At 43.2% G+C, this 27,509-nt stretch overlaps 3 protein-coding genes across 11 annotated transcripts in view; 1 reads left to right on the top strand and 2 right to left on the bottom strand.

The window, feature by feature from the left end:
• LOC106805824 (abl interactor 1-like) overlaps window positions 1-921 on the bottom strand; it is a 16,741-nt gene extending 15,820 nt beyond the window's left edge. For both annotated transcript variants that reach the window (XM_014807577.1, XM_014807578.1), the window contains exon 1: window positions 530-921. In XM_014807577.1, the coding sequence (XP_014663063.1) occupies window positions 530-646 (117 nt within the window). In that variant the 5' untranslated portion in view covers window positions 647-921. The remainder of the gene's footprint in view (window positions 1-529) is intronic.
• A 40-nt stretch (window positions 922-961) lies between these two features.
• Window positions 962-6,502, top strand: LOC106805829 (max-like protein X). 3 transcript variants are annotated; one of them, XM_014807585.1, is made up of 7 exons: window positions 962-991; window positions 1,279-1,360; window positions 2,713-2,877; window positions 3,478-3,684; window positions 4,187-4,286; window positions 4,629-4,713; window positions 5,285-6,502. In XM_014807585.1, the coding sequence occupies exons 2-7, from the start codon at window positions 1,330-1,332 to the stop codon at window positions 5,456-5,458; spliced, it is 762 nt and encodes a 253-aa protein (XP_014663071.1). In that variant the 5' UTR covers window positions 962-991; window positions 1,279-1,329; the 3' UTR covers window positions 5,459-6,502. The 3 variants fall into 3 exon arrangements, with proteins under 3 accessions (XP_014663071.1, XP_014663072.1, XP_014663073.1); XM_014807586.1 differs by lacking the exon at window positions 962-991 and having other exon boundaries at window positions 1,279-1,339; XM_014807587.1 differs by lacking the exon at window positions 962-991 and having other exon boundaries at window positions 1,279-1,349.
• Window positions 6,503-14,633: 8,131 nt separating this feature from the next.
• The window catches only part of LOC106805821 (CLIP-associating protein 1-like), a 159,564-nt gene continuing 146,688 nt past the window's right edge, over window positions 14,634-27,509 (bottom strand). For 5 of the 6 annotated variants that reach the window (XM_014807563.1, XM_014807561.1, XM_014807562.1 and 2 more), the window contains 12 exons: window positions 26,838-27,001; window positions 26,432-26,510; window positions 25,564-25,707; window positions 25,232-25,318; window positions 24,416-24,678; window positions 23,909-24,032; window positions 21,020-21,226; window positions 20,190-20,259; window positions 19,565-19,758; window positions 19,019-19,354; window positions 18,388-18,504; window positions 14,634-15,280 (listed from right to left, as the gene is read on the bottom strand). In XM_014807563.1, coding sequence (XP_014663049.1) covers window positions 15,206-15,280; window positions 18,388-18,504; window positions 19,019-19,354; window positions 19,565-19,758; window positions 20,190-20,259; window positions 21,020-21,226; window positions 23,909-24,032; window positions 24,416-24,678; window positions 25,232-25,318; window positions 25,564-25,707; window positions 26,432-26,510; window positions 26,838-27,001 — 1,860 coding nt within the window. In that variant the 3' untranslated portion in view covers window positions 14,634-15,205. The remainder of the gene's footprint in view (window positions 15,281-18,387; window positions 18,505-19,018; window positions 19,355-19,564; window positions 19,759-20,189; window positions 20,260-21,019; window positions 21,227-23,908; window positions 24,033-24,415; window positions 24,679-25,231; window positions 25,319-25,563; window positions 25,708-26,431; window positions 26,511-26,837; window positions 27,002-27,509) is intronic. The other variant, XM_014807565.1, reaches the window with a different exon arrangement.

The following is a 27,509-nucleotide window of genomic DNA, read 5'->3' as shown; positions in this document are numbered from 1 at the left end:
TTAATGGGTTACACGTACTGTAATTCAAGGTGAGAGGAATGTTGACAGAGTAAATTCACAGTCGACTGAGTGAGCTCAGTTAATTAAACTAACACTTTGGCCGAACTAACTAGTATTACTAATACTATTACTTAGTAATACTAATAGTAATACTGATAGTAATAGTATTACTTTACAAGAAGTACCGGGTACCAAGGTAACGGTTCAACTTCAAGTGGCTGTAGGAACTCAAACTATCGCTGAGAGGGTCTATGTCCCACGGGGTACTGCCGGAACGTACCCTGGGTACGGTCCGGTATACCGGAACGTACCCTGGTACTATATTATATGCCGGACCGTACCTAGTCCTAGCCTACTTCACTAACGAGTCTAGGGAGTCGCCTACGCCTACTCCCTAACCCTAACCATATCAAATAGTGACCAGGGTACGTTCTACTTCTGGTATACCGGACCGTACCCAGGGTACGTTCCGGCAGTAACCTGGGGATAGACCCAGGCTAGGCTATGACTATGAGCCAAACTATCTTACCCGCAAATAGTTGTCTTCACAGTAAGCTGCCACATTTAGTAGGTTGTCTGTACTTTCTTGCAATTGTTTTTTCCCTTCGGGGATTTCCCTTTCGATTAAATCTAGCAAGTCTGCCATTCTTGTGTTTAGTTCATCTAGGCCGTATTCCAATCTGGCGACTAGAAAGGGGGATTGTCCCCCGTATCCTGTCAACTAGTTCACACCAAATACGGTGCATATAAAACACATTGACACTAGTAGTTCACGAAATGTAATTCCCTGTGAAAAATATTAAGAAGCTTTGACTATCCTGTGTTGTAAAAGTGCCGTGTGCTGGCCTGGTTAACCATCACCTTTGGTATAAAGTTCAGAAAACAAGAAATCTCACAATGCTCACACAGCTACCATGTTTAATCTCAACATTCGCGATATCTCGCGAGATGCGAGAATTTTAACGTCATGTATGTAATGAACAGCTGATTTGTGAGTTTAGTTGATTTCGTATAATTTAGATTTTTGTTTTCCTATGTTGTCAGCGCATTGGTTTCTGGCACACTATTTATTTTAATAGAATCATTTTACTCGTAGTTGTAGTTTTAAAGATGTATCACTTAGATATAAATGATGTGTCAATATAATTGGTAGGGTCTAATGTCAGTAATGACTAATGATCATGTGTTTACGGAAGGCACATCCCACGATGATGCATATTCTATCCTACTCCTATACTATAGGCGTTGTTCTTGATTATTGGTTTTGTTGTGTTTCAGTAAGAAATTTAGATCATCTAAATAACGTCGAAGTGCCAATGCCAATGGATAATGGCAGAAGGTGGCGAAAAGTATTATTTGTGTACGGCCACGTTTTATTTCTGTTTAAAAAAACGTACACATAATTGAAATATGTTGTAAAATGCAATGTTTGAAGTTACTATTATACTGCGATACCATGAACATACTTACACGTCAGCACGCACGCACACACGAACACATACCCAGGGTTCTGCCCAGGATTTTTTAGTGCCGGGCGCATCCAGTTGCGACTAGGCGCGAAGCCAATCTAGGGGGGTCCGGGGGAATTTTTGATTTTGGATAGTCTGAAACTCAATTTCCTGCATTCTGAGCAATAAAAACCCCATATATCAGACTTTTTTTTTATATATCAAAAATTAGTGCCGGGCGGAGATAGTGCCGGGCACACCCACCCACCGCCGCCCACCGTGGGCAGAACCCTGCATACCTCACCTACATATCTATCTGCGTGTCCGTCCGTCCGTCCGTCCGTCCGTCCATCGTAAGCGGGGTTCAAGGCTCCAATACACAGTTAAACTATCAGTTTGTAGACGTACGTATACAGTATATATACACCAAGCTAGCTGTGTTGGGGTTGACAAAAGTAAGCAGAGCTGGAAATAAAGATGCCGTTTAGGCAATTAAGGGAGGCAAGAGGATTTATGGAATGTTGTATATTAGCTTCACCTTTGAAGGCATGTCGGAGTTAACAGTTAATTAATTTTCCCTAATCCTCTATGAATACATAAAACATTACAAATATAATATTCTAATATAATGTTCATGGATTTGATTCTGAATGATTTTTTGAAACTTAAAACGTGTATCACACAATCACTGTAGCTCGACATTGCATCCCTTTTATATCCAGTATATAACTTAAACCTATTGCACAGGTCTCATGTGGATAAGTAAAATTGTATCTTGTGTTCATTTATTTGTCTTTCATTTGAAATGCTATTGTGTACTGTGTACTGCTATAAGATAGAAGACAGTTGTCCACTGGTATCTAGTAGGCTAGAATATTATTGAATATTAGAAAGGTATGAATGCTGCTTTAATTTTATATTTTATATTAGGGAGATAAGGTTTAGGTGGAATCTGAAATTCTATTAAAACCATGAGACACGATATACACATGAAAAATAATTCCGTGCCCAAAGATGATAAACATGAAATTATCTTGATATGTTTTAGTGCCAATAACACGATTTTAGTAGATATTCTGTTTACTTATACTTTTACTGAACTTGTTTGGCATTGAAAACTTATAACATAATTTGTGCAAAATTATGTTTAAACTGAAAAATGCTGTCAATTATATCAGTGTCCAGTGCTTTACTAAATCTTTTACGTGAGATAAATATGATTGTATTTGCCATGTATTGAACTGTGTGCATTGTCATTTTACAGCTGGTTATGACCCTCGGCAGTTGGAGCGCGATCCAGGGCAAGTGGTGATGACAACCAGCCCACCCCCTCCATTCTCTGAGCCATTTGTGTTCTCTCGAAACAGCAGTGTCAACAGTAGCAGTTCACTGTCCCAGCATGCTTCGGGATCATCTGCACCTGCATCAGGTAACACGTGTGTTTGTGCAGATTAGAATGATTTTGGTCAATTAAAACTAAATACACGATTAAGATTTTTATTGACTTCAACCATTCGCCATCGAAAAGAAATGGGTTTGCTGTTGTATATATATGCTAATTGAGATGCAGTGGTAAGTGGTTTAGTGAGCTTTGAATGTAAAGCAACTGTTTTAATATAGACCTTTCGAACAGTTATTTTTCGTGGAGATGAAGTTAGCTCAGGCATTAATGGAATGAGTATGTCTTATTGCACACAGTGTAGAGGTACGTGGCTCGATACTACCGGCATGTTATACTGATATACATACATAACGTAACTACATACATATGTGTGTGTGTGTGTGCGTGCGTGCGTGCGCGCGCGTGCGCGCAGTCGCGCGTGCGTGCGTGCGTGTGTGTGTGTGTGCATGTGTGTGAGTGAGTGTGTGCATGTGTGTGTGCGCGTGTGTGAGTGCATCGTGCATGCGTGCATATATGTGTGAGAGTAAAATTTCCACTGGGATTCCTGTTCCAGAGAATTTGTATTTCTGCAAATTCGTTGCATAATATAATGAACACTTAGGAGACACTTGTTAATCTTCACCGCAGATGATGATGATAGCGACCACGGTGATGTGAAACCGGTGTTTTCGGCAAAAGAGCGACGTAGAGAGGCGCACCAGCATGCAGAGCAGAAGCGGCGAGATGCCATCAGGACTGGCTACAGAGAACTGCAGGAAATTGTACCAACCTGTGCCAGTACGGACAACCTTGGCGGCACTCCAAAACTCAGCAATGCTACAGTGCTGCAGAAGTGTGAGTACATAGATCACTTGATTGTGTTGAATAATTATTGCTCGCAAACATTACCATGGTGGTCAATCAAACGTTGGTGTGATACAGATGTTTGAGTTACTTTTCTATTGTTATTTTATCACAGTTATGTACGTGTATCCTACATCATGCTTCTGCTTTTCACATGTTGAATCTGTTTGCGATACCATTGCCTATGTCGTCATTTTATCCATCACTGTATGCTATGATTATGGAAGTTAGTAGCCGAATGTGTATTCTCAGATATAATATATTGAAGCTATTGTACTGCATAGAGTGCATGCACTTAATTGAACTCATAGTGACTGTAACAAACTGGCAAGATATTGGTAGGGTTGACTGCATATTCACCTTTATGATACAATACAACTGGATTATACTATGTAAATAGTTATGAATGTATATGGAAATGTACACTTTGAAATGGTAACCATACGGGTTGCTAGATTAGAGTCGTGATAATTTGGTAATAATTGCATTCCAGCCATAGACTACATTCAGTTTTTGATGAAGGATAAAAAAAGATATGTAGAGCAGGTAGAAGAGCTGAGAAAGGAAGTTATCACCTTGGAAATTATGAAGGCGTAAGCAATTATTAAGCTTTCCAACTGGAGAAATGTTTGAATTACAATTTACATGGCAATAACATAGTTTGCATTAAATAATATGTTTTGATGTTAATTTTTGTTGTGAGTCCATTGTACAATGTAATACTTTGACAACATATATTCAAAGACATATTTAGATGTATGTATCCTGAAATTTGTTATCACCAAACTTGTTGCACTTTCTGTCTCCAAATGCTGGTATGATTGCCAGATGCTAACATACTCTGCAAGCTACGTATAGGTATTTTTCCTTGCACTTCTTGTGATGATATTTACTACTTCATTACCAGTCTATAGCATGGCAAATGCATTTGGCAGGAACTATGAGCGGATAGTGAAGGCTCACCAGAATGTCGAGGTACAAACTGAAAATGCGGTCTCAGACGAAGCCAAATTTCAAGTGGTAAGTTTTCTGTTAAAACAATATGCATGGATTGACACTAAGGCATATTGGTTCACTCAATTAACTTTTAGGGAAATGGAGAAAGTTGGATTAGTGCTATTAGGATTGAGTAAAAACAATTGTTTTGTTTTTATTCACTCCTTGTGCTATGCTAGTAATAATTGACTAGTTTAAACTTGTGGTAGTTAGGCTACTTCTTGCTATATAGTGAAAGTGTTTTCAAGCTGCAGTAATTACCTTTCCACTATACACCCGTTTACATGGAAGTAGTAATTACTTAAGGCTATTGTACTGACTAACAATTTACAGTCAAATTGGTTGTGATGATGATGATGATGATGATGATGATGATGATGATGATGATGATGATGAAGATGATGATGAGGACGATGACGATGATGATGATGGTGATGATGATCATCATAAAAACAATGGTGATGAGAATGAGGTTGTTAGTGATAAGCATGGTAATCGTGATGATGGTGGTGGTGTTTATAGTATATAGGTTGACACGATGATGTGGATATCATTGGAGAGGAACTCTGTGGGTGTGTGACACTGTTCTTATCAGTTTCAGAGGATCATGGACGTTCTGTATCAATCATTCAACAATTCTGTGTCAGTAAGTAACTTTGCTGAACTATCAGGCTGTGTTTTTAACTGGCTGGAAGAGCACTGCAAGCCAGGCCACCTACGCAGTCTCACATCTAGCATTCTTCAGAAGACCCTGGACTTCAGACAGTAGGCATATGAATAAATTAGTCGAATAGTGGCAGACGTAGGGATTTCTAACATCAGTACTGAAGACTTAGAGTTTTGTTGTATTTCTTTGCTCGACAAGGCCTTATAGGAGTCTAGGTCCAGTATTCTTATTATTAATAACATCGTTCTTATGTGTCGGTGGTAAGATGCTCCACAATGTAATATAGAGTTTTTAACATCCGTGTATAATGGAAATTACATGTGAATGCCGTTACTCTGTCTGGATGAAGCAGGGCGATGGTTTAATACGGCTTAAAGAAGGGTTGAGATATTTTGGTGAGGTTTGTTAGTTATGAACCATTATATTTGATAAAGAAATCTAACAGATGTGTAAGCCTGAAATAGGTTTAAATATGTCTCTTAGTATAAGCAGCTTAATTGTTAGCCATTTTTGTGCAAAACTAAACTGCATCTGGGTCCATGAAATGTTGCCATTGTAAATAGATCATAATTTTATACACTCATGCTCAATTATCACACGGGAAAATCTATAGTTACAAACGTGCATAATTACACTGTACAATTACACATGGGTGATTTCTGCAATGTTATAGATGTTCATGCATTGTGTTTGTTGCATGTGAGCATGCCTTGTATTATAAGAAGTGTGTCATGCTGCATTCTTACACGTTGGATATGTTGCATTGTAATGATGGCTGCTGCATACTGTTGCAAGGTGTTGCATTGTTGTATAGTGTGTGTTGTGTTATTATAAGTATTTATGTACAACAATGTTTGTTATGTCAGCGTTCAGTATCACGTTCTTACGCGTTTTCAGTGTTGGATCGTAGTGAGTGCGTTGTGTGTGTATATTGTGGCGTGCTGTTTGCAAACATTTCATGACTATAGTAGTCTCTGTACCATATAACATAGCATCCATGCTGTTGACTAGGGTGCATTTTATGATGGTTAGCACAGTACTTTATATGCATGCGGTAGTTACTTACTGTGGCAGATAAGGTCTATGTCTCCCTGACCTCTGTTTGACCTGGCTCGTTTAGCTATTTCTGACTAACCCTGGTAACTATCTGATATGGTTAGGGTTAGGGTTAGTCAGAAATAGCTAAACGAGCCAGGTCAAACAGAGGTCAGGGAGACATAGACCCTACGGGCCTTACTGTGGACTTACGCTGACTGGGTAGAAAGTTTTAACCAAAAGTTGACCATAGAAGTATTTATGGGACAACAAAGCAATGCAGAAATAGCTTGTTAAAAATTGCATTTTAGGATTCTGGTTAATGATTTTAAAATGGATATGTTATTTTATTTGTTATATCGCAGTGATTGTACCTATTCATGTTTCTGTATGTAATGCGCTATTTGAGCTGGTGTAACGTACAGTTAATCAGTGGCAAATAATCTCCTATCCACACGTACTGTCAGTTATAGGCGCATATATAGATAGTTCAAATGAACTGAGACATGTCAAGGTGGCGATGACGGTTGTTTAACAGTTGAATTTTAGGTAGAGCAGTTTTTTTAGGTTTATTCGATATTTGTGGATGCAATCTGAAAATGAACCATGTTAGATGAGTATGTATCAGGAGTAGATAATAGGGAACTAAAATGTATGATAGTGCGATAGTGTATGAAAAATCTGTTTCAGTGTTACTGATATGCTGTTTCACCACATTGCGATAGTGTAGTGTGTAGAATATTTTATTTCTATTTACTGTTGTTAAAGCTTTATACTATGTTATAATACGTTTTCCATATTTATGCCTGGGAGCCGAGGGTTGCTTATGTGTAAATAACCAGTTTGTGCTAAATTAATGTGATTTTTAGGTTATTTTTACCCTGTGCCAGGTACGCTAATATTTTTAGACAAACACGTCTACAATAAAATGTGGAAATGGTTAGTAACTTTGCACTAATTATACGGCAATATAATGTTAGTGCAGTTTTATCCATTTTCTTATAATAGTGTAGAAATGTTGTCACTGAGCATCGTTTTATAGATATAGATGCGTATAGAGTAAGTAAAACATATTTTGTATTGATTAACAAAAATGGTCTCGGTCTATTTGCTATATGCTGCCTTATATGGTTATTGGCTCAGTAGTCTATTTCGGTCAATGGCTGCCAGAGCAAATTATTGTGGAGTAGCTGCCCATGCAAGGAGTGTTACTATATTTGGTGTGTATACCATCGGGCACAAATGCCATTATCGAAAGTTCGGGATACAATAATGAATGGTACAATACAAAGATGGTATCAAGAATGAGCTCAAGAACACCCACCTAAAAATTCGTTCACTTATCTGCGCATAGTTTGTTTAAGGATACTCTCAATCTTTTGCACAGGTATTGCTCTAATGAAGATTAAACGTTTATTGACGAATGAATCGAATCAATCACTTGTTTTATTTATAGAGGAGATATATCTCTATGCTCAAGGTAAAAAAATTAATGAAATTTCCAGCACCTAATTATGTTACCACAAAAATTTTTAATTTTTAATGTAAGAATGGTATTTGGGATATTTCTCAATTACCAGAAAGAGTGAGGATACAAAATTTTCGCCACATGTTAAGCACAATATGTACCAAAATAGTGCATCAGGATTTTTCTTTAAGTTTCATATTTACCGAGAAAAATTAAAAAAACGGCCTAAAATTCAAGTCGCACGTTTGAATTTAAAATTTTTGCGAATAAAGAGAGATAACTCATAAAATACGGCACTTAATAACAATCCCTGACGCACTTTTTTACAGCAATATGTTACCATTAAAACGAGTGTAAAATTAAATTATTCCGAGTTGTAATCACAGAGAAATATCCATTTATACATCGACTACTAAGTCAGAAATTGGAACGGAGAAATCAGCGTTTTTCTGACGTCAGCCGCGGCTCACTACACATGTACGCGGGCAAGCAAAACGCTCTGACAGTTCACATGTACCCTTATATGGAGAAATGAGCATGTACACAGGTGGCAAATTGTGTTAGCAATCGAATAAAGTTGAAAATGAAAAATCGGTAAAATTTTCCTAAAACCTTGAGAGTATCCTTAATGTTACAATTAGTGTGCAAAAGAATGAAGCAAAAGCTGTAGGCCTACTGTCTCCTGCTTGCAACAAGTTAGCAGATCCACGTGTTAGGACAAATATGAGCATTGGATCTTTCAGGCAAGCTCACTAACCAAGCCAGGTAATTATCAATTTCATCAAAAATATATCACTGCTGGAATGAACCTATACATACATAAGTTTTTTAAGATTTTCTATAAAACTGCACCATTTACGACAAGCACGAAAAGAAACCTGATTAGTATGTAGCTTGTTAACAGTTGGAAATTCTATTTTTGTAAGCTTTGAAACGTTATTATTAAGCCAGTTACATCGAGCACTAGTGTAATCTGTGATCACAAAACCTTGCTATATCCCGAGTGCAGAACGTGTTTTCTTCTTTGTCGTAATATTAGGTTGTGTTATTTAACGCACGAAGGGTCGTTGTCGTTGTCGATGTCGTTGTCGATGGCGTATAATATGTACCCGAGGTAACTATCTGATATGGTTAGGGTTAGGGTGTTAGGGTTAGGGAGTAGGCGTAGGCGACATACTCGCCGACACCTCGGGTACTACATATATACGACAACGACCCCTTCAGCGTTATTAACCTTCATTCTGGATAGTTCTGCGTACACCTAGCTCCAAAACATCCATGGTCATCATCCTGTCCCATAGACGCACAATCCAAGGATCCCGGACCACACATCATAAATTACCTTACATGGCAATGGAGAAGGGTCATAGTATATAGAGATTCAACCATTAAGAAATCTGGTAGCTTTGGCTTGTTTATATATAACCTTGTATGGTCACACTAGAGTTAGAAAGTAACAATTTACTGTATAGATTTTCAAGCATCCAATTGCAAGCCTCTCATACATATCGCCACTTTCCCAAAATATATGGGAAACTGCGTGTATTTTTTATAATTAATGTGCGTATGTGTGCGTGCGTGCTTATATTGGAGGTCATCATTCTCTTCCTGTAAATGGTCAAGAAAAGATTTTATACCTTCGCGTGGCGCGATCCACACAGGACTGTTACATCACAGCGAGATTTTCTACCTGTTTGCTGTACACGTCACATCCAACGATGGTAGTAATTTTAATCGGCTACTTTTTAGCTCAGCTGACGAAGTCAGATGCAGCTTGTAGAACCGCATGATTGTCCGTCCGTTCGTGCGTCCGTCTGTGCGTCAACAGTTTGGCACAAATCTTAACCGCTCCACGTACGGTCTTGATATTCGGGACGTCGGGGGGGGGGGTCGCGAAAAGGACTCGGGATGTCGAATTTGGGGATGAAGGGTCAAAGGTCGAGATGTGTCAATGGAGGGGGAATATTTCCCCCTTAACTTACGGTATAGGAGGAAATACGGAATTGCGGCACAAATCTCAACGTCTACCTACGCTCTTAATATTCGGTGTATAGTGTGATGGGGAGGAAACCCATCACCAGTGCGAAATTGGAGGTCACAGGTCAAAGGGCAGTGGGGGAAAGGTCAGATATCAGACATTTTCTGAGGACATGGTCTAACGAACCGAGTGCAAAACTTTTTTGTTTCAGCACTGACCTACCGTTTTTATCACTTTATTGAAAGGACCATGAAATCTACTTTCCGCTGACGTGCGAAGAGTAAGTGTCTGATAACCTTTTGACCCTCAAGAGGAGGGTTAAACATGGAGTTGTTGACTGTTAACAAAGGACTTCTGGAGAACCATGTGTTAAGTGATCTATATATAAGTCGAATAAGTATGTCGTGATCATGGTAGATCAACGCGTAGCAATTGTGGTGTACGTGTTAGGCAGCATGTTATGGCTACTTGTGTAGAGACAGAACTGGCTGTCAGCAACGTCGTAACGCTACGAGTTAACGAAGCTAACAGTTTATGTTGTGACAACTGCATGTTAAATGTTATTGACAATTGATAAATGGTTTAGTGTAAGTGCGAGCGTGATGTACGACGCCATAACAGTCTCGTCATTAAGTTTATAGTGTATAGTGTATATAGGAGAATAGTTCTGTATGCCTAATGCATTTACCTTCTATTGGTGGTTATATATGGATATATAGTTATATATGGTTATATATGGATAATTGTTGACGTGTTGTGAAGTTATTAGCTCGTTTTGCTTGTTGTTTACATCAGTATTATGTGATTGCTATTATTCAAATTTCGGGTAAGAACATCTAAGCAGTTTTAAGTCGTCACAACATTGAATGCTACGAATGTATTTTATCTACAGACTGCTAATGACATTTTTCTCATAATAAATAGTCTGCTAATGATATCAGGAGTCTATCAATATTGATTGATAGACTCCTGATGATATGAGATTACGATTGCGTGTATTTGTAAGAATCATTATAAAGTCTGTGCGACTAGCGACGGTATTCCATTCTCCATCTTTTCTTGCTCATTTTCTTCCCAATTCCTGTATTTCCACGCTATACTAGTGTGAACCTTTTTGCCGAAATAGGCGCACAACCATGTACAGCGTATTAGTAATGCTTCACTGGTAAAGGTTGCTCTTTACTCGCTTACATTATAATTAGCAGGGATTTCAGCGTCAGATCTTTGTGCGTAACCTGCCAAAACAACGAGATTTTCAAAAATTTACATGTTTACAATAGAGCAGGATTTCCAAAATGGTGTGCTGAAAGGAAATTTTATCCTCATGCCACCTCGAGTTCCATGAATTCAGCGTTAATTATGGATTTGAACATAACGTTACGTTACATTACGTTACATTACGTTACGGCGGCCTCGTAACCCGCATTAGGATAACAAACGTACGACCATTTAGGAGAGTAAAGAGAGTTAAAAACACCAATTCCGTTTTTAAATAGCAGTTTAATAACATAGTTACACAAACATATCCGAGAGTAAAGTACAGCAATTTAGCATACACATGCAAAAATTAAAATTGGCATGACAATAGTTTAATACAAGTATTAAGCAAACAGTACCGAGCATGTATACACAATTCACAAGTGACTGACTGACATGATGTATCTACCTATACCTACCCCTTCTCCTCTCCCCCTCTATTTCTTCCCTCCTTCGGACCACCACCTTAATCATAATAGCACGGTGCAATATTTCCCAAGTAGGTTCATTCACCTACTAAGAATCGAAGAACAGTGTGTATTTATCGGGTGTATATGTATTTTCGGAAAACGACGGTTAAATATGAGCCGCGTTATCACCGGCGCTAGCGTCAGTTTCTCGAGATTAATAACCACAACAGAGACGACGCCATGATTTGCCGGCGACATATGAAGCACATGCGCGAAACACACATGGAACACGCGTGACGCACGAGAGACGTACGCGTTAAAAACTCGAGCCGCGATAAACCACCTTTTTCGCGCGCGCGAATGCATCCCGGACGAACGAAATGGACGCGATGCTCACGTGCGCCTACATCACCCGCGTTATATCGCCTATCGCAGACTACAGACCTATGGCAGACCCTCTTACTGTCAACACACGCTCAACGCTCCATGCTGGCTCAGCGCGCGTAGCGAGAAAGAGTGATGAAGCCCGAGCGACGGACGCCAGGCTGCTGCTTACTACAGCAGCGTACAGAGTTTTAGCTGGTCTACGATACTACGTTCATATACAGACATGTGATACAGCGAATTATACACTATAGTAGTAAAGAAAGTTCCAAGCTGGGTCGCTTTAAAACGATAAACAATGCTTCACATTCGAATAAGTCAAAGAGGCCGAGCCCTCAACGTCAATCCAGCATTTGCACCTTTCGCGTTCTTTGAGTGACTACCACGCTCGGAATATAGCACACGTTTCGAGGAGCACTCTTCCTCTCCTTGAAAAACCACGAACTTTCATAGAAGCGCATGTACGCCATTGCATCTCCAACAACGAACACGAGAACTCATCAAAAATTTCCTAATTTTATTTACAAAAAGCTTAAAAATGTGAAACGCAAAAAATTCTGTACACGTTAATAAAAGTAGCCGTGACACGTACAACATGCACACGACAACGACAACGATGACGATGACGATGACGATGACGATGACGATGACGATGACGATGGCAGCCACAACCAGCTTCTCAGCCCTGCGATCTGGTAAAACGATACTATGTTCTGACATCTCGATGAAACACCAATAAAGGTGAAAGTGAAGGTCACGTGACAGCGCCGCGTAATCTCGTTGCCGCCATGAACCACCGACACACTGCGATCTATCGTTCTACGCGCCAAGCGCCAACACCTGGCTACGACATCCCAAACACGTCGGTACGCCAGAGGTGCCGATTTTCTTTCTCCTTCTCTCGCTATATGGCATACGAAGACGACACGGATGCAATGAATAACTGCTAAAGACGCATGCATGTATATCTCGGCATTGCTATCGCAGGAAGAATAACGCATCAATACGGCAATGTATCACCCGAACAACCAGTCGAGTCCAATGACAACTACAAACCAGCGTTAGCGTTCGAACGCGACGTTATTGGCGTCTGCTTATACACATATACTCTAAAATTCCACAACTAGTCAACCTGGCTCACAACGCGAATGCCCTCTCCCCCGCACACAACCAAAGAACACATTTGCTTGCGCAACACTCATATTAACCATCCATGCATGCCGACTCTCCCGAAACATTAATCAGAACCTGTCGGCTCCATCTCTGATCTGCAGTCGGCGACGGTGCCGCACACTGACGCAGTGGCGTCTGGACCCACAATCCAGTCAGGATGCCGGGAAAGAGCCGAACAGACAGGGGAAAGAGAAGACGTTCAGAGGCTGCATTCCGGTAAAGGCCGCCGCACACCTACATCGCTTCATCGTTTGTAAAATCGGCTCATCGGCTCATCGGTTCAAAATCAAACATGTTTGATTTGGAACGATCACCCGATAAAAATAAAATCGTCTACAAATGAACGCGCACACCTACCCGATATCGGCTGATTTCTATCGGGCCGATCAAATCGCGTGAAAAATCGGCTGGTGTGCGGCGGCCTTAAGACGCGGGTCAAACTCTGCCGCGCGGTGACGTCACAGTTCACGCTCTCATACGCCGAGCTGTCGGGCTCGACGCGCATGCTCAACTCACGCTAAATGCACCGTATACCGCACTGGGTAGCGTAGTGCTTGTGCGGGTTAGTGCCACTGGTAAGCATACTAGTGGCGCCATTGCGGTCAGTTGGCAAGCACTGCACCCATATAGACTAACGATTAAGCAACCTGGATGATGCCACGCATACATATCTGTGTTCGTGTTCGTGCGGAAACGAGAGGCGTTTACCGTAAACCTAGCTCCCGCTGCCGGCTCTATTACACGCGTCGCAGAGCGAGCGCTCTAGACGCCAGTAATAGCGATAGATGACGCCATAGATGACAGTAACACGGAATCCCACTCACCGTCTATCACCAGCAGCAGCAGCAGTATAAATAATAGCAACGCACGCACCACCCGCGGATATATTTAAACGCCCAATCGAGGATACCCGGCCAGCTAACGTCACAGCCGGATACTTTAGTGACAGCGACAGATTAATTGTAGCCACCTATACAATCATACAGGTATGACCGCCCGCTCCCGCGCTGTGACCACAGCTACGCTATTGCACTGTCTGCGATGTTTGGCAAAAAGCGACATTGTAAACACTAAAACGGAGATAGGAAAAGGCGTTACTAAGTTCCACTACACAATTTCAGGGTCAAGGCAAGACTCCTTCTGTCAAACCTCAGGTACAGCAAGTATCAAAGGCTCGGACATGTAGTATGGATAATAGTCATTGTATAGCATTATAGCCAAGTATGGGTACGTACGATGGGTATATATACGAATATGAACTGTGCTCACACCATTATCGATGAATAACCTTTTCATTCCACAATTAGCATTTGCATTTTACACACTTTAGCATTAATGGAAAAATTAGTTAGGGTAGCATGCATCTACAAGCTTCTACGCCGAGAGCAATGCGTGAGCGCGCACACGTTTGTGGAGTACATGCATGCGTGCATGCGTGCGTGCATACGTGCGCTTAGTCGCGTGCGTATATCCCGTGTACTGTAATTGCGTGCGAGCATGCATGCGCAGATGTACGCAGGTAGTGAGACAACCCAAGTAAGGTGCCCTTCCTAACCACAATTTACAATGTCGTATACAAGTACGAATACGCACGTTTGTTCAAGTCGTAAACAATAAGAAACATGCCGCGGTAGCAACAGCTTGCCTCGTAGAGCGATGTAGCCATGACGATGCATGAATACAGAGGCAGAGTTCAGCCTAGTATAGTAGTCAATTAACAGCGCAGATAAATGCAACGACCTGACGCAGGCATGCATCCACAGATTACATTCGCAGCAAGTACCATGTATAAGCCGATCTCTGAAAGCAACCCTGGATAGGGGACAGGGGGAGGTTACCGCAGTACTGGGAAGGATAATTCTCAGATATTGTTAAATACTTCTGTCACATCAGCACAAAATGTCTGTTGGAATTCGAAATAAAATAGTGACAGTTGTGGCCAGTGTTTTTAAAACGTGCCACGTACGAGCCAAAAGCCTAATCCGTGTGAAAGGTGCATTGCTTGTCTTTTCCATTAAAATTTCCGTGCAGTGTCCAATTCCTTTTCGAGGCAGAAAGCTGCAGGGTGCGTCGCGGTACCCATGACAGCGGGCATAGCCAACTGAGAAGCTCCCATTACTGATATGCGTAGGGCCGTTATGAGTTTATCGAGGAGGTGTGGGCGTCGTCTGCTGTGTGGTCTGCTGTGCTCGCTTTATGTACAAATTCAACAGCTTCATCTGAAAGCAAACACAATTGATATTCATTTGCGCGAAACACAAAACAAAGAGCCAACCATTTTCCTAGTAGCATGTACAGTTACGTTTACAGGAACCTCGTCTTTCTTACGCACTGTCTTTCATTGAGCTTCGATTGTTTTAAATTTGAAGTTTTTACTGATCTCAAATGAATTTTTCCTAATACTTTCAAGTGAACTTTAATCACTATCAATTTGTGTTGACTGCTAATGTTCTTTCGTTTATGCCACTGATCATCAATTATTGACACTAATTGCCAAACTCTAATCATTGTCCCGCTTAAGACTTTGCACTGACTTCTCATAATTTTCTATTGATAGTTTCTATTGGCCTATAATGAGTTTTTCCATAATGCAATTTGCATCTCTTAATTTCATTAATACTCTTTATTGATTATATGTAATGCTTCTCATCGAAATTCATAGAGATATTGTTCAAAACAACATGTTTTCTCTCTCTTTTAGAATTAATCGAGATGACATGGTATCTATTTTTCATAAATATCTATCCATTCCGAAAAACTTTATAACCATTTACATCCAGATACTCTTTGTTTTGTTTTCAAATGAATACATTGCATGCATCATATACACATACAGACTAAACGATCATACTTTTGCCTCAAGTAAATAAACATCAGTTCTGTGAGATAATGTGCACGTGCACATGCAGTGCAGCCACTGTCTACATTTCAAAGTGAAATAATTTTGCCAAAAATGCTCTTCATGCGTACAGCACTAGAGCAAAAAATAGATAGCCTGTTCACGCTAACATATATTCTAATAATGTGGCGTAATTAAAGGTTTTATTATATTTATATTATTATGATACTTTATATATTTTTCTTGGTTCACAATACTTACTACATACGATATTTTGGCAGAAGCTATACAATGAAACGGGCAGTAAGTCTTGACTGACACTATAATAACGATTCTATACGAGACAATATAATCTAGAATATATGAAATGTAAGCACAATGTCACCACTTTCCTCTACATCCAAGCTTGAAGGAAAGACAACTACTCATATTCCTTGGTATAGATAGGGATCTATCTATGTCAGCAACTCAATCTATCCCAGCTCAGCTTATCCCAGGTGGCCACTGTCTTGCAGGGACTTCTCAGCCGCCCAATGCTTTGCCTTATATAGATCTGTCCTCAGGGGCTCGTTCACAGACTTCTCCTTTAACTGGTGAGGTGCTACCCTTCTGAGATTCCTTCCACTAGGATACGTGAATCACGTGTATTATCATCATTCAGGGTGTCCTCCCCAGGCTTTCCCTCTAACTCACATGGAGCATTATCATTCAGGGTGTCCCTCCCCAGGCTTTCCTCTAACTCACAGAAGCATTATCATTCAGGGCGTCCTCCCCAGGCTTTCCCTCTAACTCATATAGAGCATTATCATTCAGGGGCATCCTCCCCAGGCTTCCCTCTAACTCACATGAACGCATTATCATTCAGGGTGTCCCCCAGGCTTTCCCTCTAGTCATATATAGCAGCAATTATCATTCAGGGTGTCCTCCCCAGGCTTTCCCTCTAACTCACATGGCTAGCATTATCATTCAGGGTGGCCTCCCCAGGCTTTCCTCTAGCTCATATGAAGCATTATCATTCAGGGTGTCCTCCCAGGCTTTCCTCTAACTCACATGTAGTTATATTATCATTCAGGGTGTCCTCCCCAGGCTTTCCCTCTAGCTCATATAGAGCATTATCATTCAGGGTGTCCTCCCCAGGCTTTCCCTCTAACTCACATGAAGCATTATCATCGCAGGCGTCCTCCCCAGGCTTTCCTCTAACTCATTAGAGCATTATCATTCAGGGGCTCCTCCCCAGGCTTTCCCTCTGCAGCTCATATGAGCATTACATTCAGGGCGTTCCTCCCCAGGCTCCCTCTAGCTCATATAGCAGCATTATCATGTCAGGGTGTCCTCCCAGCATTCCTCTCAACTCACATGGAGTATTATCATTCAGGGGTGTCCTCCACAGCGTCTGTCTCCTCTAGCTCATATGGAGCATTATCATTCAGGGCGTCCTCCCAGGCTTTCCCCCTAACTCACATGGAGTATTATCATTCAGGGTGTCCTCCACAGGCATTCCCTCTAACTCACATGAAGGCATTATCATTCAGGGGGTCCTCCCAGGCTTTCCCTCTAACTCACATGGAGCATTATCATTCAGGGTGTCCTCCCCAGGCTTTCCCTCTAACTCACATGGAGCATTATCATTCAGGGTGTCCTCCCCAGGCTTTCCCTCTAGCTCACATGGAGCATTATCATTCAGGGGCGTCCTCCCAGCTTTCCCTCTAACTCACATGGAGCATTATCATTCAGGGTGTCCTCCCCAGGCTTTCCCTCTAACTCACATGGACGATATCATTCAGAGAAGTCCTCCAGGCTTTCCCTCTAGCTCATATAGAGCATTATCATTCAGGGTGTCCTCCCCAGGCTTTCCCTCTAGCTCATATAGAGCATTATCATTCAGGGTGCCCTCCCCAGGCTTTCCTCCTAACTCACATGGAGCATTATCATCAGGTGTCCTCCACAGGCTTCTCCTCTAGCTCATATGGAGCATTATCATCAGGGCATCCTCCCCAGGCTCCTCTAGCTCATATAGAGCATTATCATTCAGGGGCGTCCTCGCACGGCTTTCCCTCTAAACTCACATGTAGCATTATCATCATTCAGGGTGTCCTCCCCAGGCTTTCCCTCTAGCTCACATGGAGCATTATCATTCAGGGTGTCCTCCCCAGGCTTTCCCTCTAACTCATGTGTAGCATCATCATTCAGGGTGTCCTCACTCAGCTTGCTCTCTATCACTGCCAAGGTACAGCCTCCAAGGGCCTCCTCCCCAAGTACTTTCTCCAGCTTCAGTAAGGTACCATCTTTCAGGACCTTTTCCTCAAGCTTCTCCACAAGGCCAGAAAATAAACAGCCATCCGGGGATTCTCCCCCATGCCTCCCCTCGGGCGCCTCACCTTGTGGCTCTCGCTTCCCGCCCCCTCCCCCCGGGCCGCACGCGACGGCAGCATCGACTCCCTCCTCCCCGTCCTCACTGATGACGGCTAGCGTCTGCGCGATACACACCTTGCTGCCGTTAAGGTCGGACAGGTACGTCAGAAGGTCGTCGCCGACCGCCAGGTGTATGGCGACAAGGCAGAAGCAGCTCGCCTTGCGCGCGGCGCTCTCCGTCGCGTCGTAGCCCTGCAATGTTGCCACGACAACGGTTACACGCTCCGCTCCGCTCAATCGATCAGTGAAAAATCGCCACTCATTGCAGACCAGACTGCTTTATTTGAGGGGTCCTACTACAGGTACATCACCGATTGGCGGCAGTAACTGCAGGGTTGACAATTTAGTGGTCAAGTTTGCACATAAATTTGGCAAGTCTGGCCCACATAGAAACGATATGCATATGTGGGAAAAGAAGGGGGCCGCAGTGATGGAAATAATTATCCAAACCCAGCCAGTCCCAAATTTTTTATTTCTCCCATGCAACCGATAGTAAGATCCACGAAAATAAACCAGTCCTCCCCAGAGGCTACCAGTCTTAGCCGGTGAGGGGAGGGGGGGGGGGGGTAGACCAAACCTGCTCCTATATCCAACACTGCGAGGGTGGGCGAGTGTTGGTGTAGTTATTCCGCGAGGGCAGATAGATAAATATATACCACCTGCCGTGCGTGGCTCGCGACCTCACCTTGACCCCTCCCGTACTGACCTTGACAAGTCCCGGCACGACGTCCGGCAGCACGGCGCGCACCTCGTCCTCGCTCATCGCCTCGACGACCTTCTGCAGCATCTTGATGGCGGCGTAGCTGACGGGGAAATCACTCGTCTCGACGATCGGCCGCAGCACGCGCACGCACGTATCGCGCGGCAGCACGGTCGCGAGCGTCGCCGCCGCGTCCTCGGCCGCGCGCGCCACCTCCTTCTCGCCGTCGCGGTGCGCCTCGAGGATGCGCAGCATCGTCAGCTCCGCGTACTCGTCGAAGCGCTGCGGGTAGCCGTGCATGATCTCACGCAGCACGCGCAGCGACAGCGTGCGGATCGACGCCTGCGGCAAGACACACGCGAGACGATGAGACGTGAGGAGGTGAGACGTGAGGAGGTGAGACATGACGCACGCACGCACGCACACACACACACACACACACACACACACACACACACACACAAACACACACAGACTTTCTCTTACACACATGCAGGCACCCCCCCCCCTCAACACAAGTGAGAATGGAGCAGCGATGGCTTCACTACTCACGCTGGTATCTCCGAGCGTTTCCAGCAGCATCAGCAGCACGGTCTTGAAGTGTTCCTCCCACAGCGGGCGCGAGCCGTCGCGCACGAGCCGCATCAGCTGCTTGAGAGCATCCTCGCGTTCCGAGAAGCGCTCGTTGTGATTCGACAGCTCCGTGAGGATCTCTGCTATCACATCGTTCTGGTCGTCGGGGAACTCTGCAACGGCGGGGGAGTCGACACGCGACGAACAGTCATGATGTTAAAAGATTACTTGGTTTGTTTCCGTACTCGAGATTCATTTCTAAACGACTTTCACTCGGACTTTATTAGAAATATTTGGAAGGTGTGTAAATATGGATACTAAAAGCTAATACCATGGACTTTAAAAACTATTACTGCGAATGATTTTATTGTTCTAAATCTAGCATGATCCATGTATCTGAAAGATAAATGCTCCATATAGATTGGTTGTGATAAAACTATCTTTATAAATATAGACCAAGCAGAGTGCGATGTCTTATTAGCTGCCGATCTCTCAAACCTAATACTGTAGAGGAGACAATTTAGCTGCTTCCACACCATGCCACAGTCAAAGTATTGAATTTGTTCATACATCAAGTCAGTCTTATATGCAATGATCGCCTTACCTTCATTGAAGATTTCGTTCTCAACGTCAAACACTGCTTCTGCAAGGGCAGCCCGATCATAGCCATTCTTCTGCAAAGTCAAAAGTGTTAGTGTTACCTCTGTAGCATTGCTACATAGTCACCACCACGTTCGAGCTTATCATCACTACCATACAATAGATTCAGCTTTCTCGTATCAAGCAATATTGAAGGCTCAACTCTCGTGGAAATGTTTACATGCAGTATAACATTCATGCAAGCATGCAACACTAGCATCAACATCACTGTGAAAATGCATCCCAAGGTAAAACCATACGCCCGCCTATTGAAACGAGTGTAATGAAAGTTTGAGACAGGAGGGAAAAATGAAATGAACAGGACTAGGTTGATAGGTTAACAGCTAGGTTGACTAGCTCAGAATGCTACTCTATGACTAGCGTTACAATTCATAGATTCAAGCTTCATAGAAGTTTGAAGTGCCACTGACAATTCTCGGACATTTAAAAGACGATTCATAGACAAACCTCTACCTCATATTAAATGCAAGGCTTGTATGATAGTTATATGACCAGTTCAACATTTCGAATTTAAATTTCAAATATTCGTCTTTTGTGCTGTCCGTGAACCATCTGTGTCTATGAATCGAGCTGTTAAAACTATAGCTACTTCAGTGATAAGCAACAGCAATAGTGTTCAGCTACAGACATCGCAGCACGATGCCAAAGCATCACGTGGCAAACACTAACGACCCATTCCTATAATGTTAGTAGCCGCAGCAGGAAAACCACCAATCCCGTTAGCTCGCAAACCATCACCAACACTGAGGTCGCCGCGGCCGCGATAATACTCACGAGATGCGGGAAGGTCGAACTGTTAGGACTATGCAGAGCAGTGGGGCTTGGCTGTGCCATGCTGGGGCTGTGAGGAGCATGCCGGTGGATGGGACTGTGATCGGTGGTGGCGGACCCCTGCCGACTCCGGGGCATGGGGATGCGACTGCGCGCGGCCGAGTCGTGCGCAGCCGGACTGTGCTGAATGCGCAGACACAGGGGCGAGCACTAGAGAAACAGAACGCACGCGTTGTGTTTCGGCACGTCGGGGTCGCTGTCACTAGAGGGAGCCGGCGAGAGCATGCGCGACAATCGCAATGCTTCTACCAGGGGGCGCTGGCGAGATACGCGTCCCGATCGGATGCTGCTAACGGGGAGGAGCTCGTGAATTAGCGCGACAAGCAGCACATCCGACAAGAGACCGCCTATCTTCCGAAGATGCTGTTGCTACGAGTTCGTATGCTCGGCGAAGCTTCATGGAAATGCTACCGCCGTGCGTGCGCATTAAATTAACCGTGCTGTTGCTCGCAAAATCGAATTTGGGGGCATCGTAGCAGACGATGACATGTACGCACACATGGACCGGCTTTTCCATGCAGCTTCACCCAACAGCGACAACTACGAGCTATGCCGACGGCAGTCGTTCTCCAGCCGAATGTACTGCTGGTCAAGCATGTACACCTATGTTACGCGCTGCGGGGAGATGCAGGGTGAGAGTGCCAGCGTACTGACCACTGATCGCTGTACACTAAGACATTAGTATAAAGAGATCAGTGGTGCTGACGTGGTGAGACGACGGGGTGACAAGTAACACTAGGAATCGCCATCAGTGGATCGCTAGGACCGGCTTAGTTCTCACGGCTTCCAAGCGGGGGAGGGGGGGGCATATCAGGGGAGTATGACTCAATAGATTGATAACAACACACGAATTTTTATTCGTCGACACTGCACCATAATTTACCACGGTCACGTGCAAGCGATCAACCTTTCGCACAGCTTCTTTTCAGCTGAATGTAATTACGCTACACTTGGTATGCTACATGGAAACCTACGCATGTATTCTGTCCTCATCAAGCCATACTCCTCTGAACATCATCAAGCTTTTATTTGAATAAGCTGTTACAGACTGGCAGGGTCGCTAATAAGTGATCTATACTGCCGCAGATTATAAATAGTAACATTAGCGTAAACTTGGGAAAGCGGCATGCCCGTTATGCAGGTAAAGCGAAAAGCTTTAGTTCCTATAACCTATATCTAGCTCCTATCAGCGCCACGGTAAAGAATTGATGATTCCCTGCTTATATATGTTGGGATTGTTACCGAAATCAGCCAACACAAGATTGACCGGTATTCTGTTGGCTACGACCAGCAGCAACATGTAGCCAGCTTTTGCAAGACATAAACGCGTGATCAAAAAGTGTGATCAACAAATAAAATCGCTAGTTGTCATGAGTTACATATATTATACTCGTAACTGAGAGCAACTACAGATCAGTCGATCAATCAGATCACCTCGGCAGCTACAGCCAGACACTAACAACTGTCAACTTCACGTGACATTTAACCCGGGAACTGAACTCATGACGACATTAGTTATTAATATTCCAGAGCAGGTAATTCGTCCCTGCGTGACTGTTAACCCGAGTGCAACCGGATTCATACGGTTGAACACAGTTCAACAGACAGTTCACACACAAAACAGTTCACTTGCAGACGTGCGCGCAACACAAGCTACGATTCAGCTCACTATAAAACCAGTTGCCAATAGTTGAGTTGCTCCACTTCCGAGCTGCACACCTGGTATTATAAGCTTAGAGGCATAAAGAACAATCGACTGCTTGACATTTGTGACATTCTGCCGTCCATTCATGCCTACTGCTTGCTACGTTGATGGGGATGAGTAAATTTTTATGCCGAGTATCATAGCAGCATGCAATTCGACGTTGCCCTAAAATATTCATGCGTTACAGAAATAGATGCAAAGCTGGCGTACGTAACTACACTAGTTATATTACTTATTAGGATATTTTCTACATAGCATGGGCCTGCCCCACAGAGCACCATATAACGTATGCGCCAGTGTCGCCACGTTTCGTGCAACCAGACAAGGGGGCACTTGTTAATTCGCATACACGCAGAGTGGTGCTTGCAGAGTAGGCTCAGATATATGAAAAATCAGGTATTGATGAATTTTCCGGATGTTAAACCATTGGTCGAACCTATTTGATGGTAATTATTTTTAATGGTGTTTGAGTGAAATCACGTGGACAGACTTTGGAACGAGTTTTGACCTCGGATTTAATTTTAGTGCCACTAAAATACAACCCCCCAAAAATTTTTGTGTCACTAAGCTGAAATGCAACAACGAGTATTAGAGCAAATGTACTATCATTTAGTGACGAGTACTTATGAATGTTTTAATCATAGATTAAGTTTTAATGAGAGCATTGTTGTATTATGAAATTTCCATTTGGCAATGTTTTTAATTCACAATATTTCTAATAATATAGAAGGAACCTGATTCAGATGTACAATTTCCAAGAGAAATGGAAATTAATCTATTATTAGGAAGTGTGTTTGTGATGTGGTGACTTTCTTAGGTTACCTAACAAATTTATATGCTTTGTTATGTTTCTTCATTACCGTAACTTTTACAGTATGGATTTTTTAATATTAGCTTGGTATTAACATCCGAGTTCCTTTAATATGATTAATTAATTAATTATTTAATAAATATCCAGCATCACTCCTTATCATTTATTATGATCATCTTACAATTTCTACATTTGCACTACTCTTTTATTAGTATGGCTGTTCCTCCAGCTAACATGATGACAGAACTTATCTCACAAATTGCTCTAAACCACCTAAAAATGCCGTGGTGCAGTAGAAACGCAGTCGTCCACGTACCTTAGAGGCATCTGGAGAATCGCCTCTCACATCGGGGAGAGAGCTCTGTATACCGCTGTCCTGCGACGTCGTGTCTCTCTCCTTCCGGTGCTTCACCTCCTCCTTGCCCAGTGCCGCCTCGAAACTGCAGCACATCAACAACGCGACTATCAACTCGCGTGCTAACAAACGCGTGTACACCAAACTTACAATCAAACTTATCACTACCATCCAACTGACATAAAACACTGGCATTTGACGACGATGATATTAACGTCGATGGCCACCAGACACCCACTGTCGCGACAACTGCAGCTTGGAGTAAACACGGTGCAGCAGCCACCTCGATACATCGACGCCCGGCCAGCGAGAGAGCGTCGAATGCCTCTCTCTGGATCTTCCGTCAACAAGAACCGGGCTGCACCCTCACCTGTAGTTCTGTATTTCTCGGGTCAGCGAGAACTGAACTGCACTCTCACCTGTAGTTCTGTATTTCTCGGGTCAGCGAGAACTGAACTGCACCCTCACCTGTAGTTCTGTATTTCTCGGGTCGTCTGCCGCAGTGACTTGTAGATCTCCTCCGGGTTCATGTTCTCCGCGTCGAAGTGATGCCGGGGCGCGGTCGTCGACGTCGGCGTCGTCGCCGGCGTGCGTCTGCTCGCCGCGCCGCCGCTGCCGGGGAACGCCGCCGACGGCGACTTGATCGGAGACTTCCTGTCGGCGTCGCCGTTGCTGCTGCTGCCGTTCCTCACGTACGTCAGGTGGCTGTTGAGGATCTTTGTGGCGCTGTCCTGCGGGGGGCGCAACGACGAGGAAACACGGGGTTAGGGTGAACCGCGTGAGGATGGCGAGGCGGGGGAGCGCGTGCACGGCGCGATGCTTCGTCGGATGCAGTGGCATGTCGCGACAGACTATCGTCGTCGAGCCGTCGCGGAGTTGTACACCAATGATCTATCTCATGACTAGCGTGATTAACGAGCAGTACATATAGTCAATCTGCATGGGGCGTTCTAGAACAATGCGTGGTGACGTCGCGTGACTTAGTTGATATCCTGTGTGCGCCACGTACAAATTGGGTTAGTTTGATGAAACTATCAATAATATCCAGGATGGGTTGGTTATCTCAGTCAGGTCAAAATAATTTATTGTAATCTTAAAGTCAATCAACATCATTCGACTGATTGAATGAATGCCGACCGAATGGATAAATAGCATAAATAGATCAATGATTTGACCCTGCTGGGGCATTATGTCTGTGGCAAATGAAATTGCTACCACCTGCTACTACTACCAAAGATATGTGATAATCATCTGTCCAGCTGTAATAACATGTCAATAACGTACCTGAAAGGTCTTGGGAAGAGCAGACAGTAGCATGCTGAACTCTGCCGTGTTCAGGTTGAACAAAGCGATCAGTAGCATCTGAGACAACTGCAAACAAGAGAACGTGGTATGAGCGCCGCCATCAAAATGCAAGTTTCATCGTACCATGTGTCCGCCCAGAGCTCGATCTCTTAGCACCTGTTCTCGTGACAATCCGAAAACGAAAAAAGCATCCGAGACCTAAAGCAAAACTAGCGATTGCGGCGCGTAGGTATACGCTATAGCACTTCTTCGATTGCGCGATGGATTCCGATCAGTTGCATCACGTTGGTTAAGCTGACACTAGTTCGTACCTTTCTGATTTCGCTTGATTTCGGTTCGTTGGTCCACGTGATGATGCGCGAGACAGCGAGGCGGGTGTCGCTGCTGTTGGTGAACTCTTCCGCCTCCATGAGGTCGATAAGACGCAGCATGTACGTGAGCAGTGCGACCTTCACCTGCAGAAGAATACACGCCTTACAACAACCACCCCACTGTGACGGCCAGGCGAGCTTCAGAATCTACACGGTGATTGTATTTGGTTTGTGAATTAAATACAGTTTCATATAAAATTTATCCAGTTGACGATTTTTTATAGTTTCATATAAAATTTATCTAGTTGACAAGTATTTATACAGTTTCATATAAAATTTATTCAGTTGACAATTATTTATACAGTTTTATATAAAATTTATTGAGTTGACATTTTTTTCGTACTGCTATTTAAACATTTTTTTGTAAACCGCCCTCAGGGTACGTAACAATATTATTTGATTATCAATTTAATTGAAATAATGACAGAGCCGCACACTACTAGGGTTCATAGACGTGTTTAAATTCACCTCATCGAGGTTTTGAAATTGACCCGATAATCACTAAGATTGCTACTTCTACTAAAAATGTGTGACACCATAGAGAGTAACCAGGAGGCTTGTCGGAGCTAACGAATGAGCTCGGATGATTTTTGATTTGATTTTGAAATTTTACCAAATATTACATGGTTACATATATGTCAACACGATGTACACACTGGCTAACTAGAGAGGGATTATGTATGAATACATCACCGACGTCGCAAGTAGCTTTATAATAACTAATCAAAATGTGAAATATTAAATATCATAACACGGAAATGCTCACTCAGAGATGCAGTGCGTTATATTAGTAAAAACGATCACGTACCTTGAGATTTGGAGTCTGAGTTTGATCTATGATGAACTTCATTGTAACTATTAATTGCTGGTCGTATGGAAACGATTCCCTGCAATAAGAGAAGAGTGATGTCAATACCCATGCACAAAGTTCATATGGTGGGTAGAAGAACTTCTGCGATGAAAGAATTACATTAAATCATCATTAAACACCAGGATATGTTGCTTAAAACTTCAGAATTTACGTGACACTGATGGTCGAATTCCCTTATTGCTTGTGATGTTACTCAACTAACTTAAGAAACTGAAAACGTATTACACGCATGCACGAATGCACGAACATGCATATGTACATAATATATATATGCATTCGAGCATCCTGATGTGTCAAGGTTGAGTGACGGATGACGGGTCCCCACACAACCACGTATTCTCACCTCACGAGGTCGAGTGCTCGCTGGCACTTAGAGTGCACAGAGCCAAGCATGTCGGCGCCCATCTTGCTGAGGAGGCGTGTTAACAACACATACAACCAATCGTGCAACTCATTCCTGTAGACTGACACAAAGTCCATCAGCATGTCGAGAAACATGCTGAACACCTACAAAAAACAACAATCTCACGTCAAGATTCAGTTCTCAACGTGATTCTGTGTCCACAGAAACCTGTATATCTTCAAATATAATACATATATATATCAAGGCTCGACACTAGCGGTGGCCCGGTGGAAACTTGATGTCGGGCCACCAAAATTTCCAAAAGTTAAAATTTGGTGGCCCGATCGGGCCACTAAAATTTAAAAGTGTCTATGTGATAAAAATAATTGTTTCTTACGTGCTAATCTCATTCAAAAGAGAGCGAGCAATTCGCGGAGCGAGGGCACACGTACGCACGTGCAGCATTCTACCGCGAGCATACACGGGCGCACGGCATATTTGCAAGCGCCAGCATACATGTGATTACATTGTATCAAGCGAACCAGACAATGCGTCTAGACAATACGCCTGTCTCCAGTGTACTGTGGAGGCATGTAAAATGAACGCGAGCGATGAGAGTTTCGAAGGCAAACAATTGTCATAATAAAAAAATGATGAAATTTCCTTCTTTTT

Source organism: Priapulus caudatus, unplaced genomic scaffold, assembly GCF_000485595.1.
Source record: "Priapulus caudatus unplaced genomic scaffold, Priapulus_caudatus-5.0.1 Scaffold128, whole genome shotgun sequence".
Taxonomy (NCBI): Eukaryota; Metazoa; Priapulida; class Priapulimorpha; order Priapulimorphida; family Priapulidae; genus Priapulus; species Priapulus caudatus.
The sequence above is the reverse complement of the archived record's forward strand: the minus strand, read 5'-3'. Positions and strand labels throughout refer to the sequence as shown.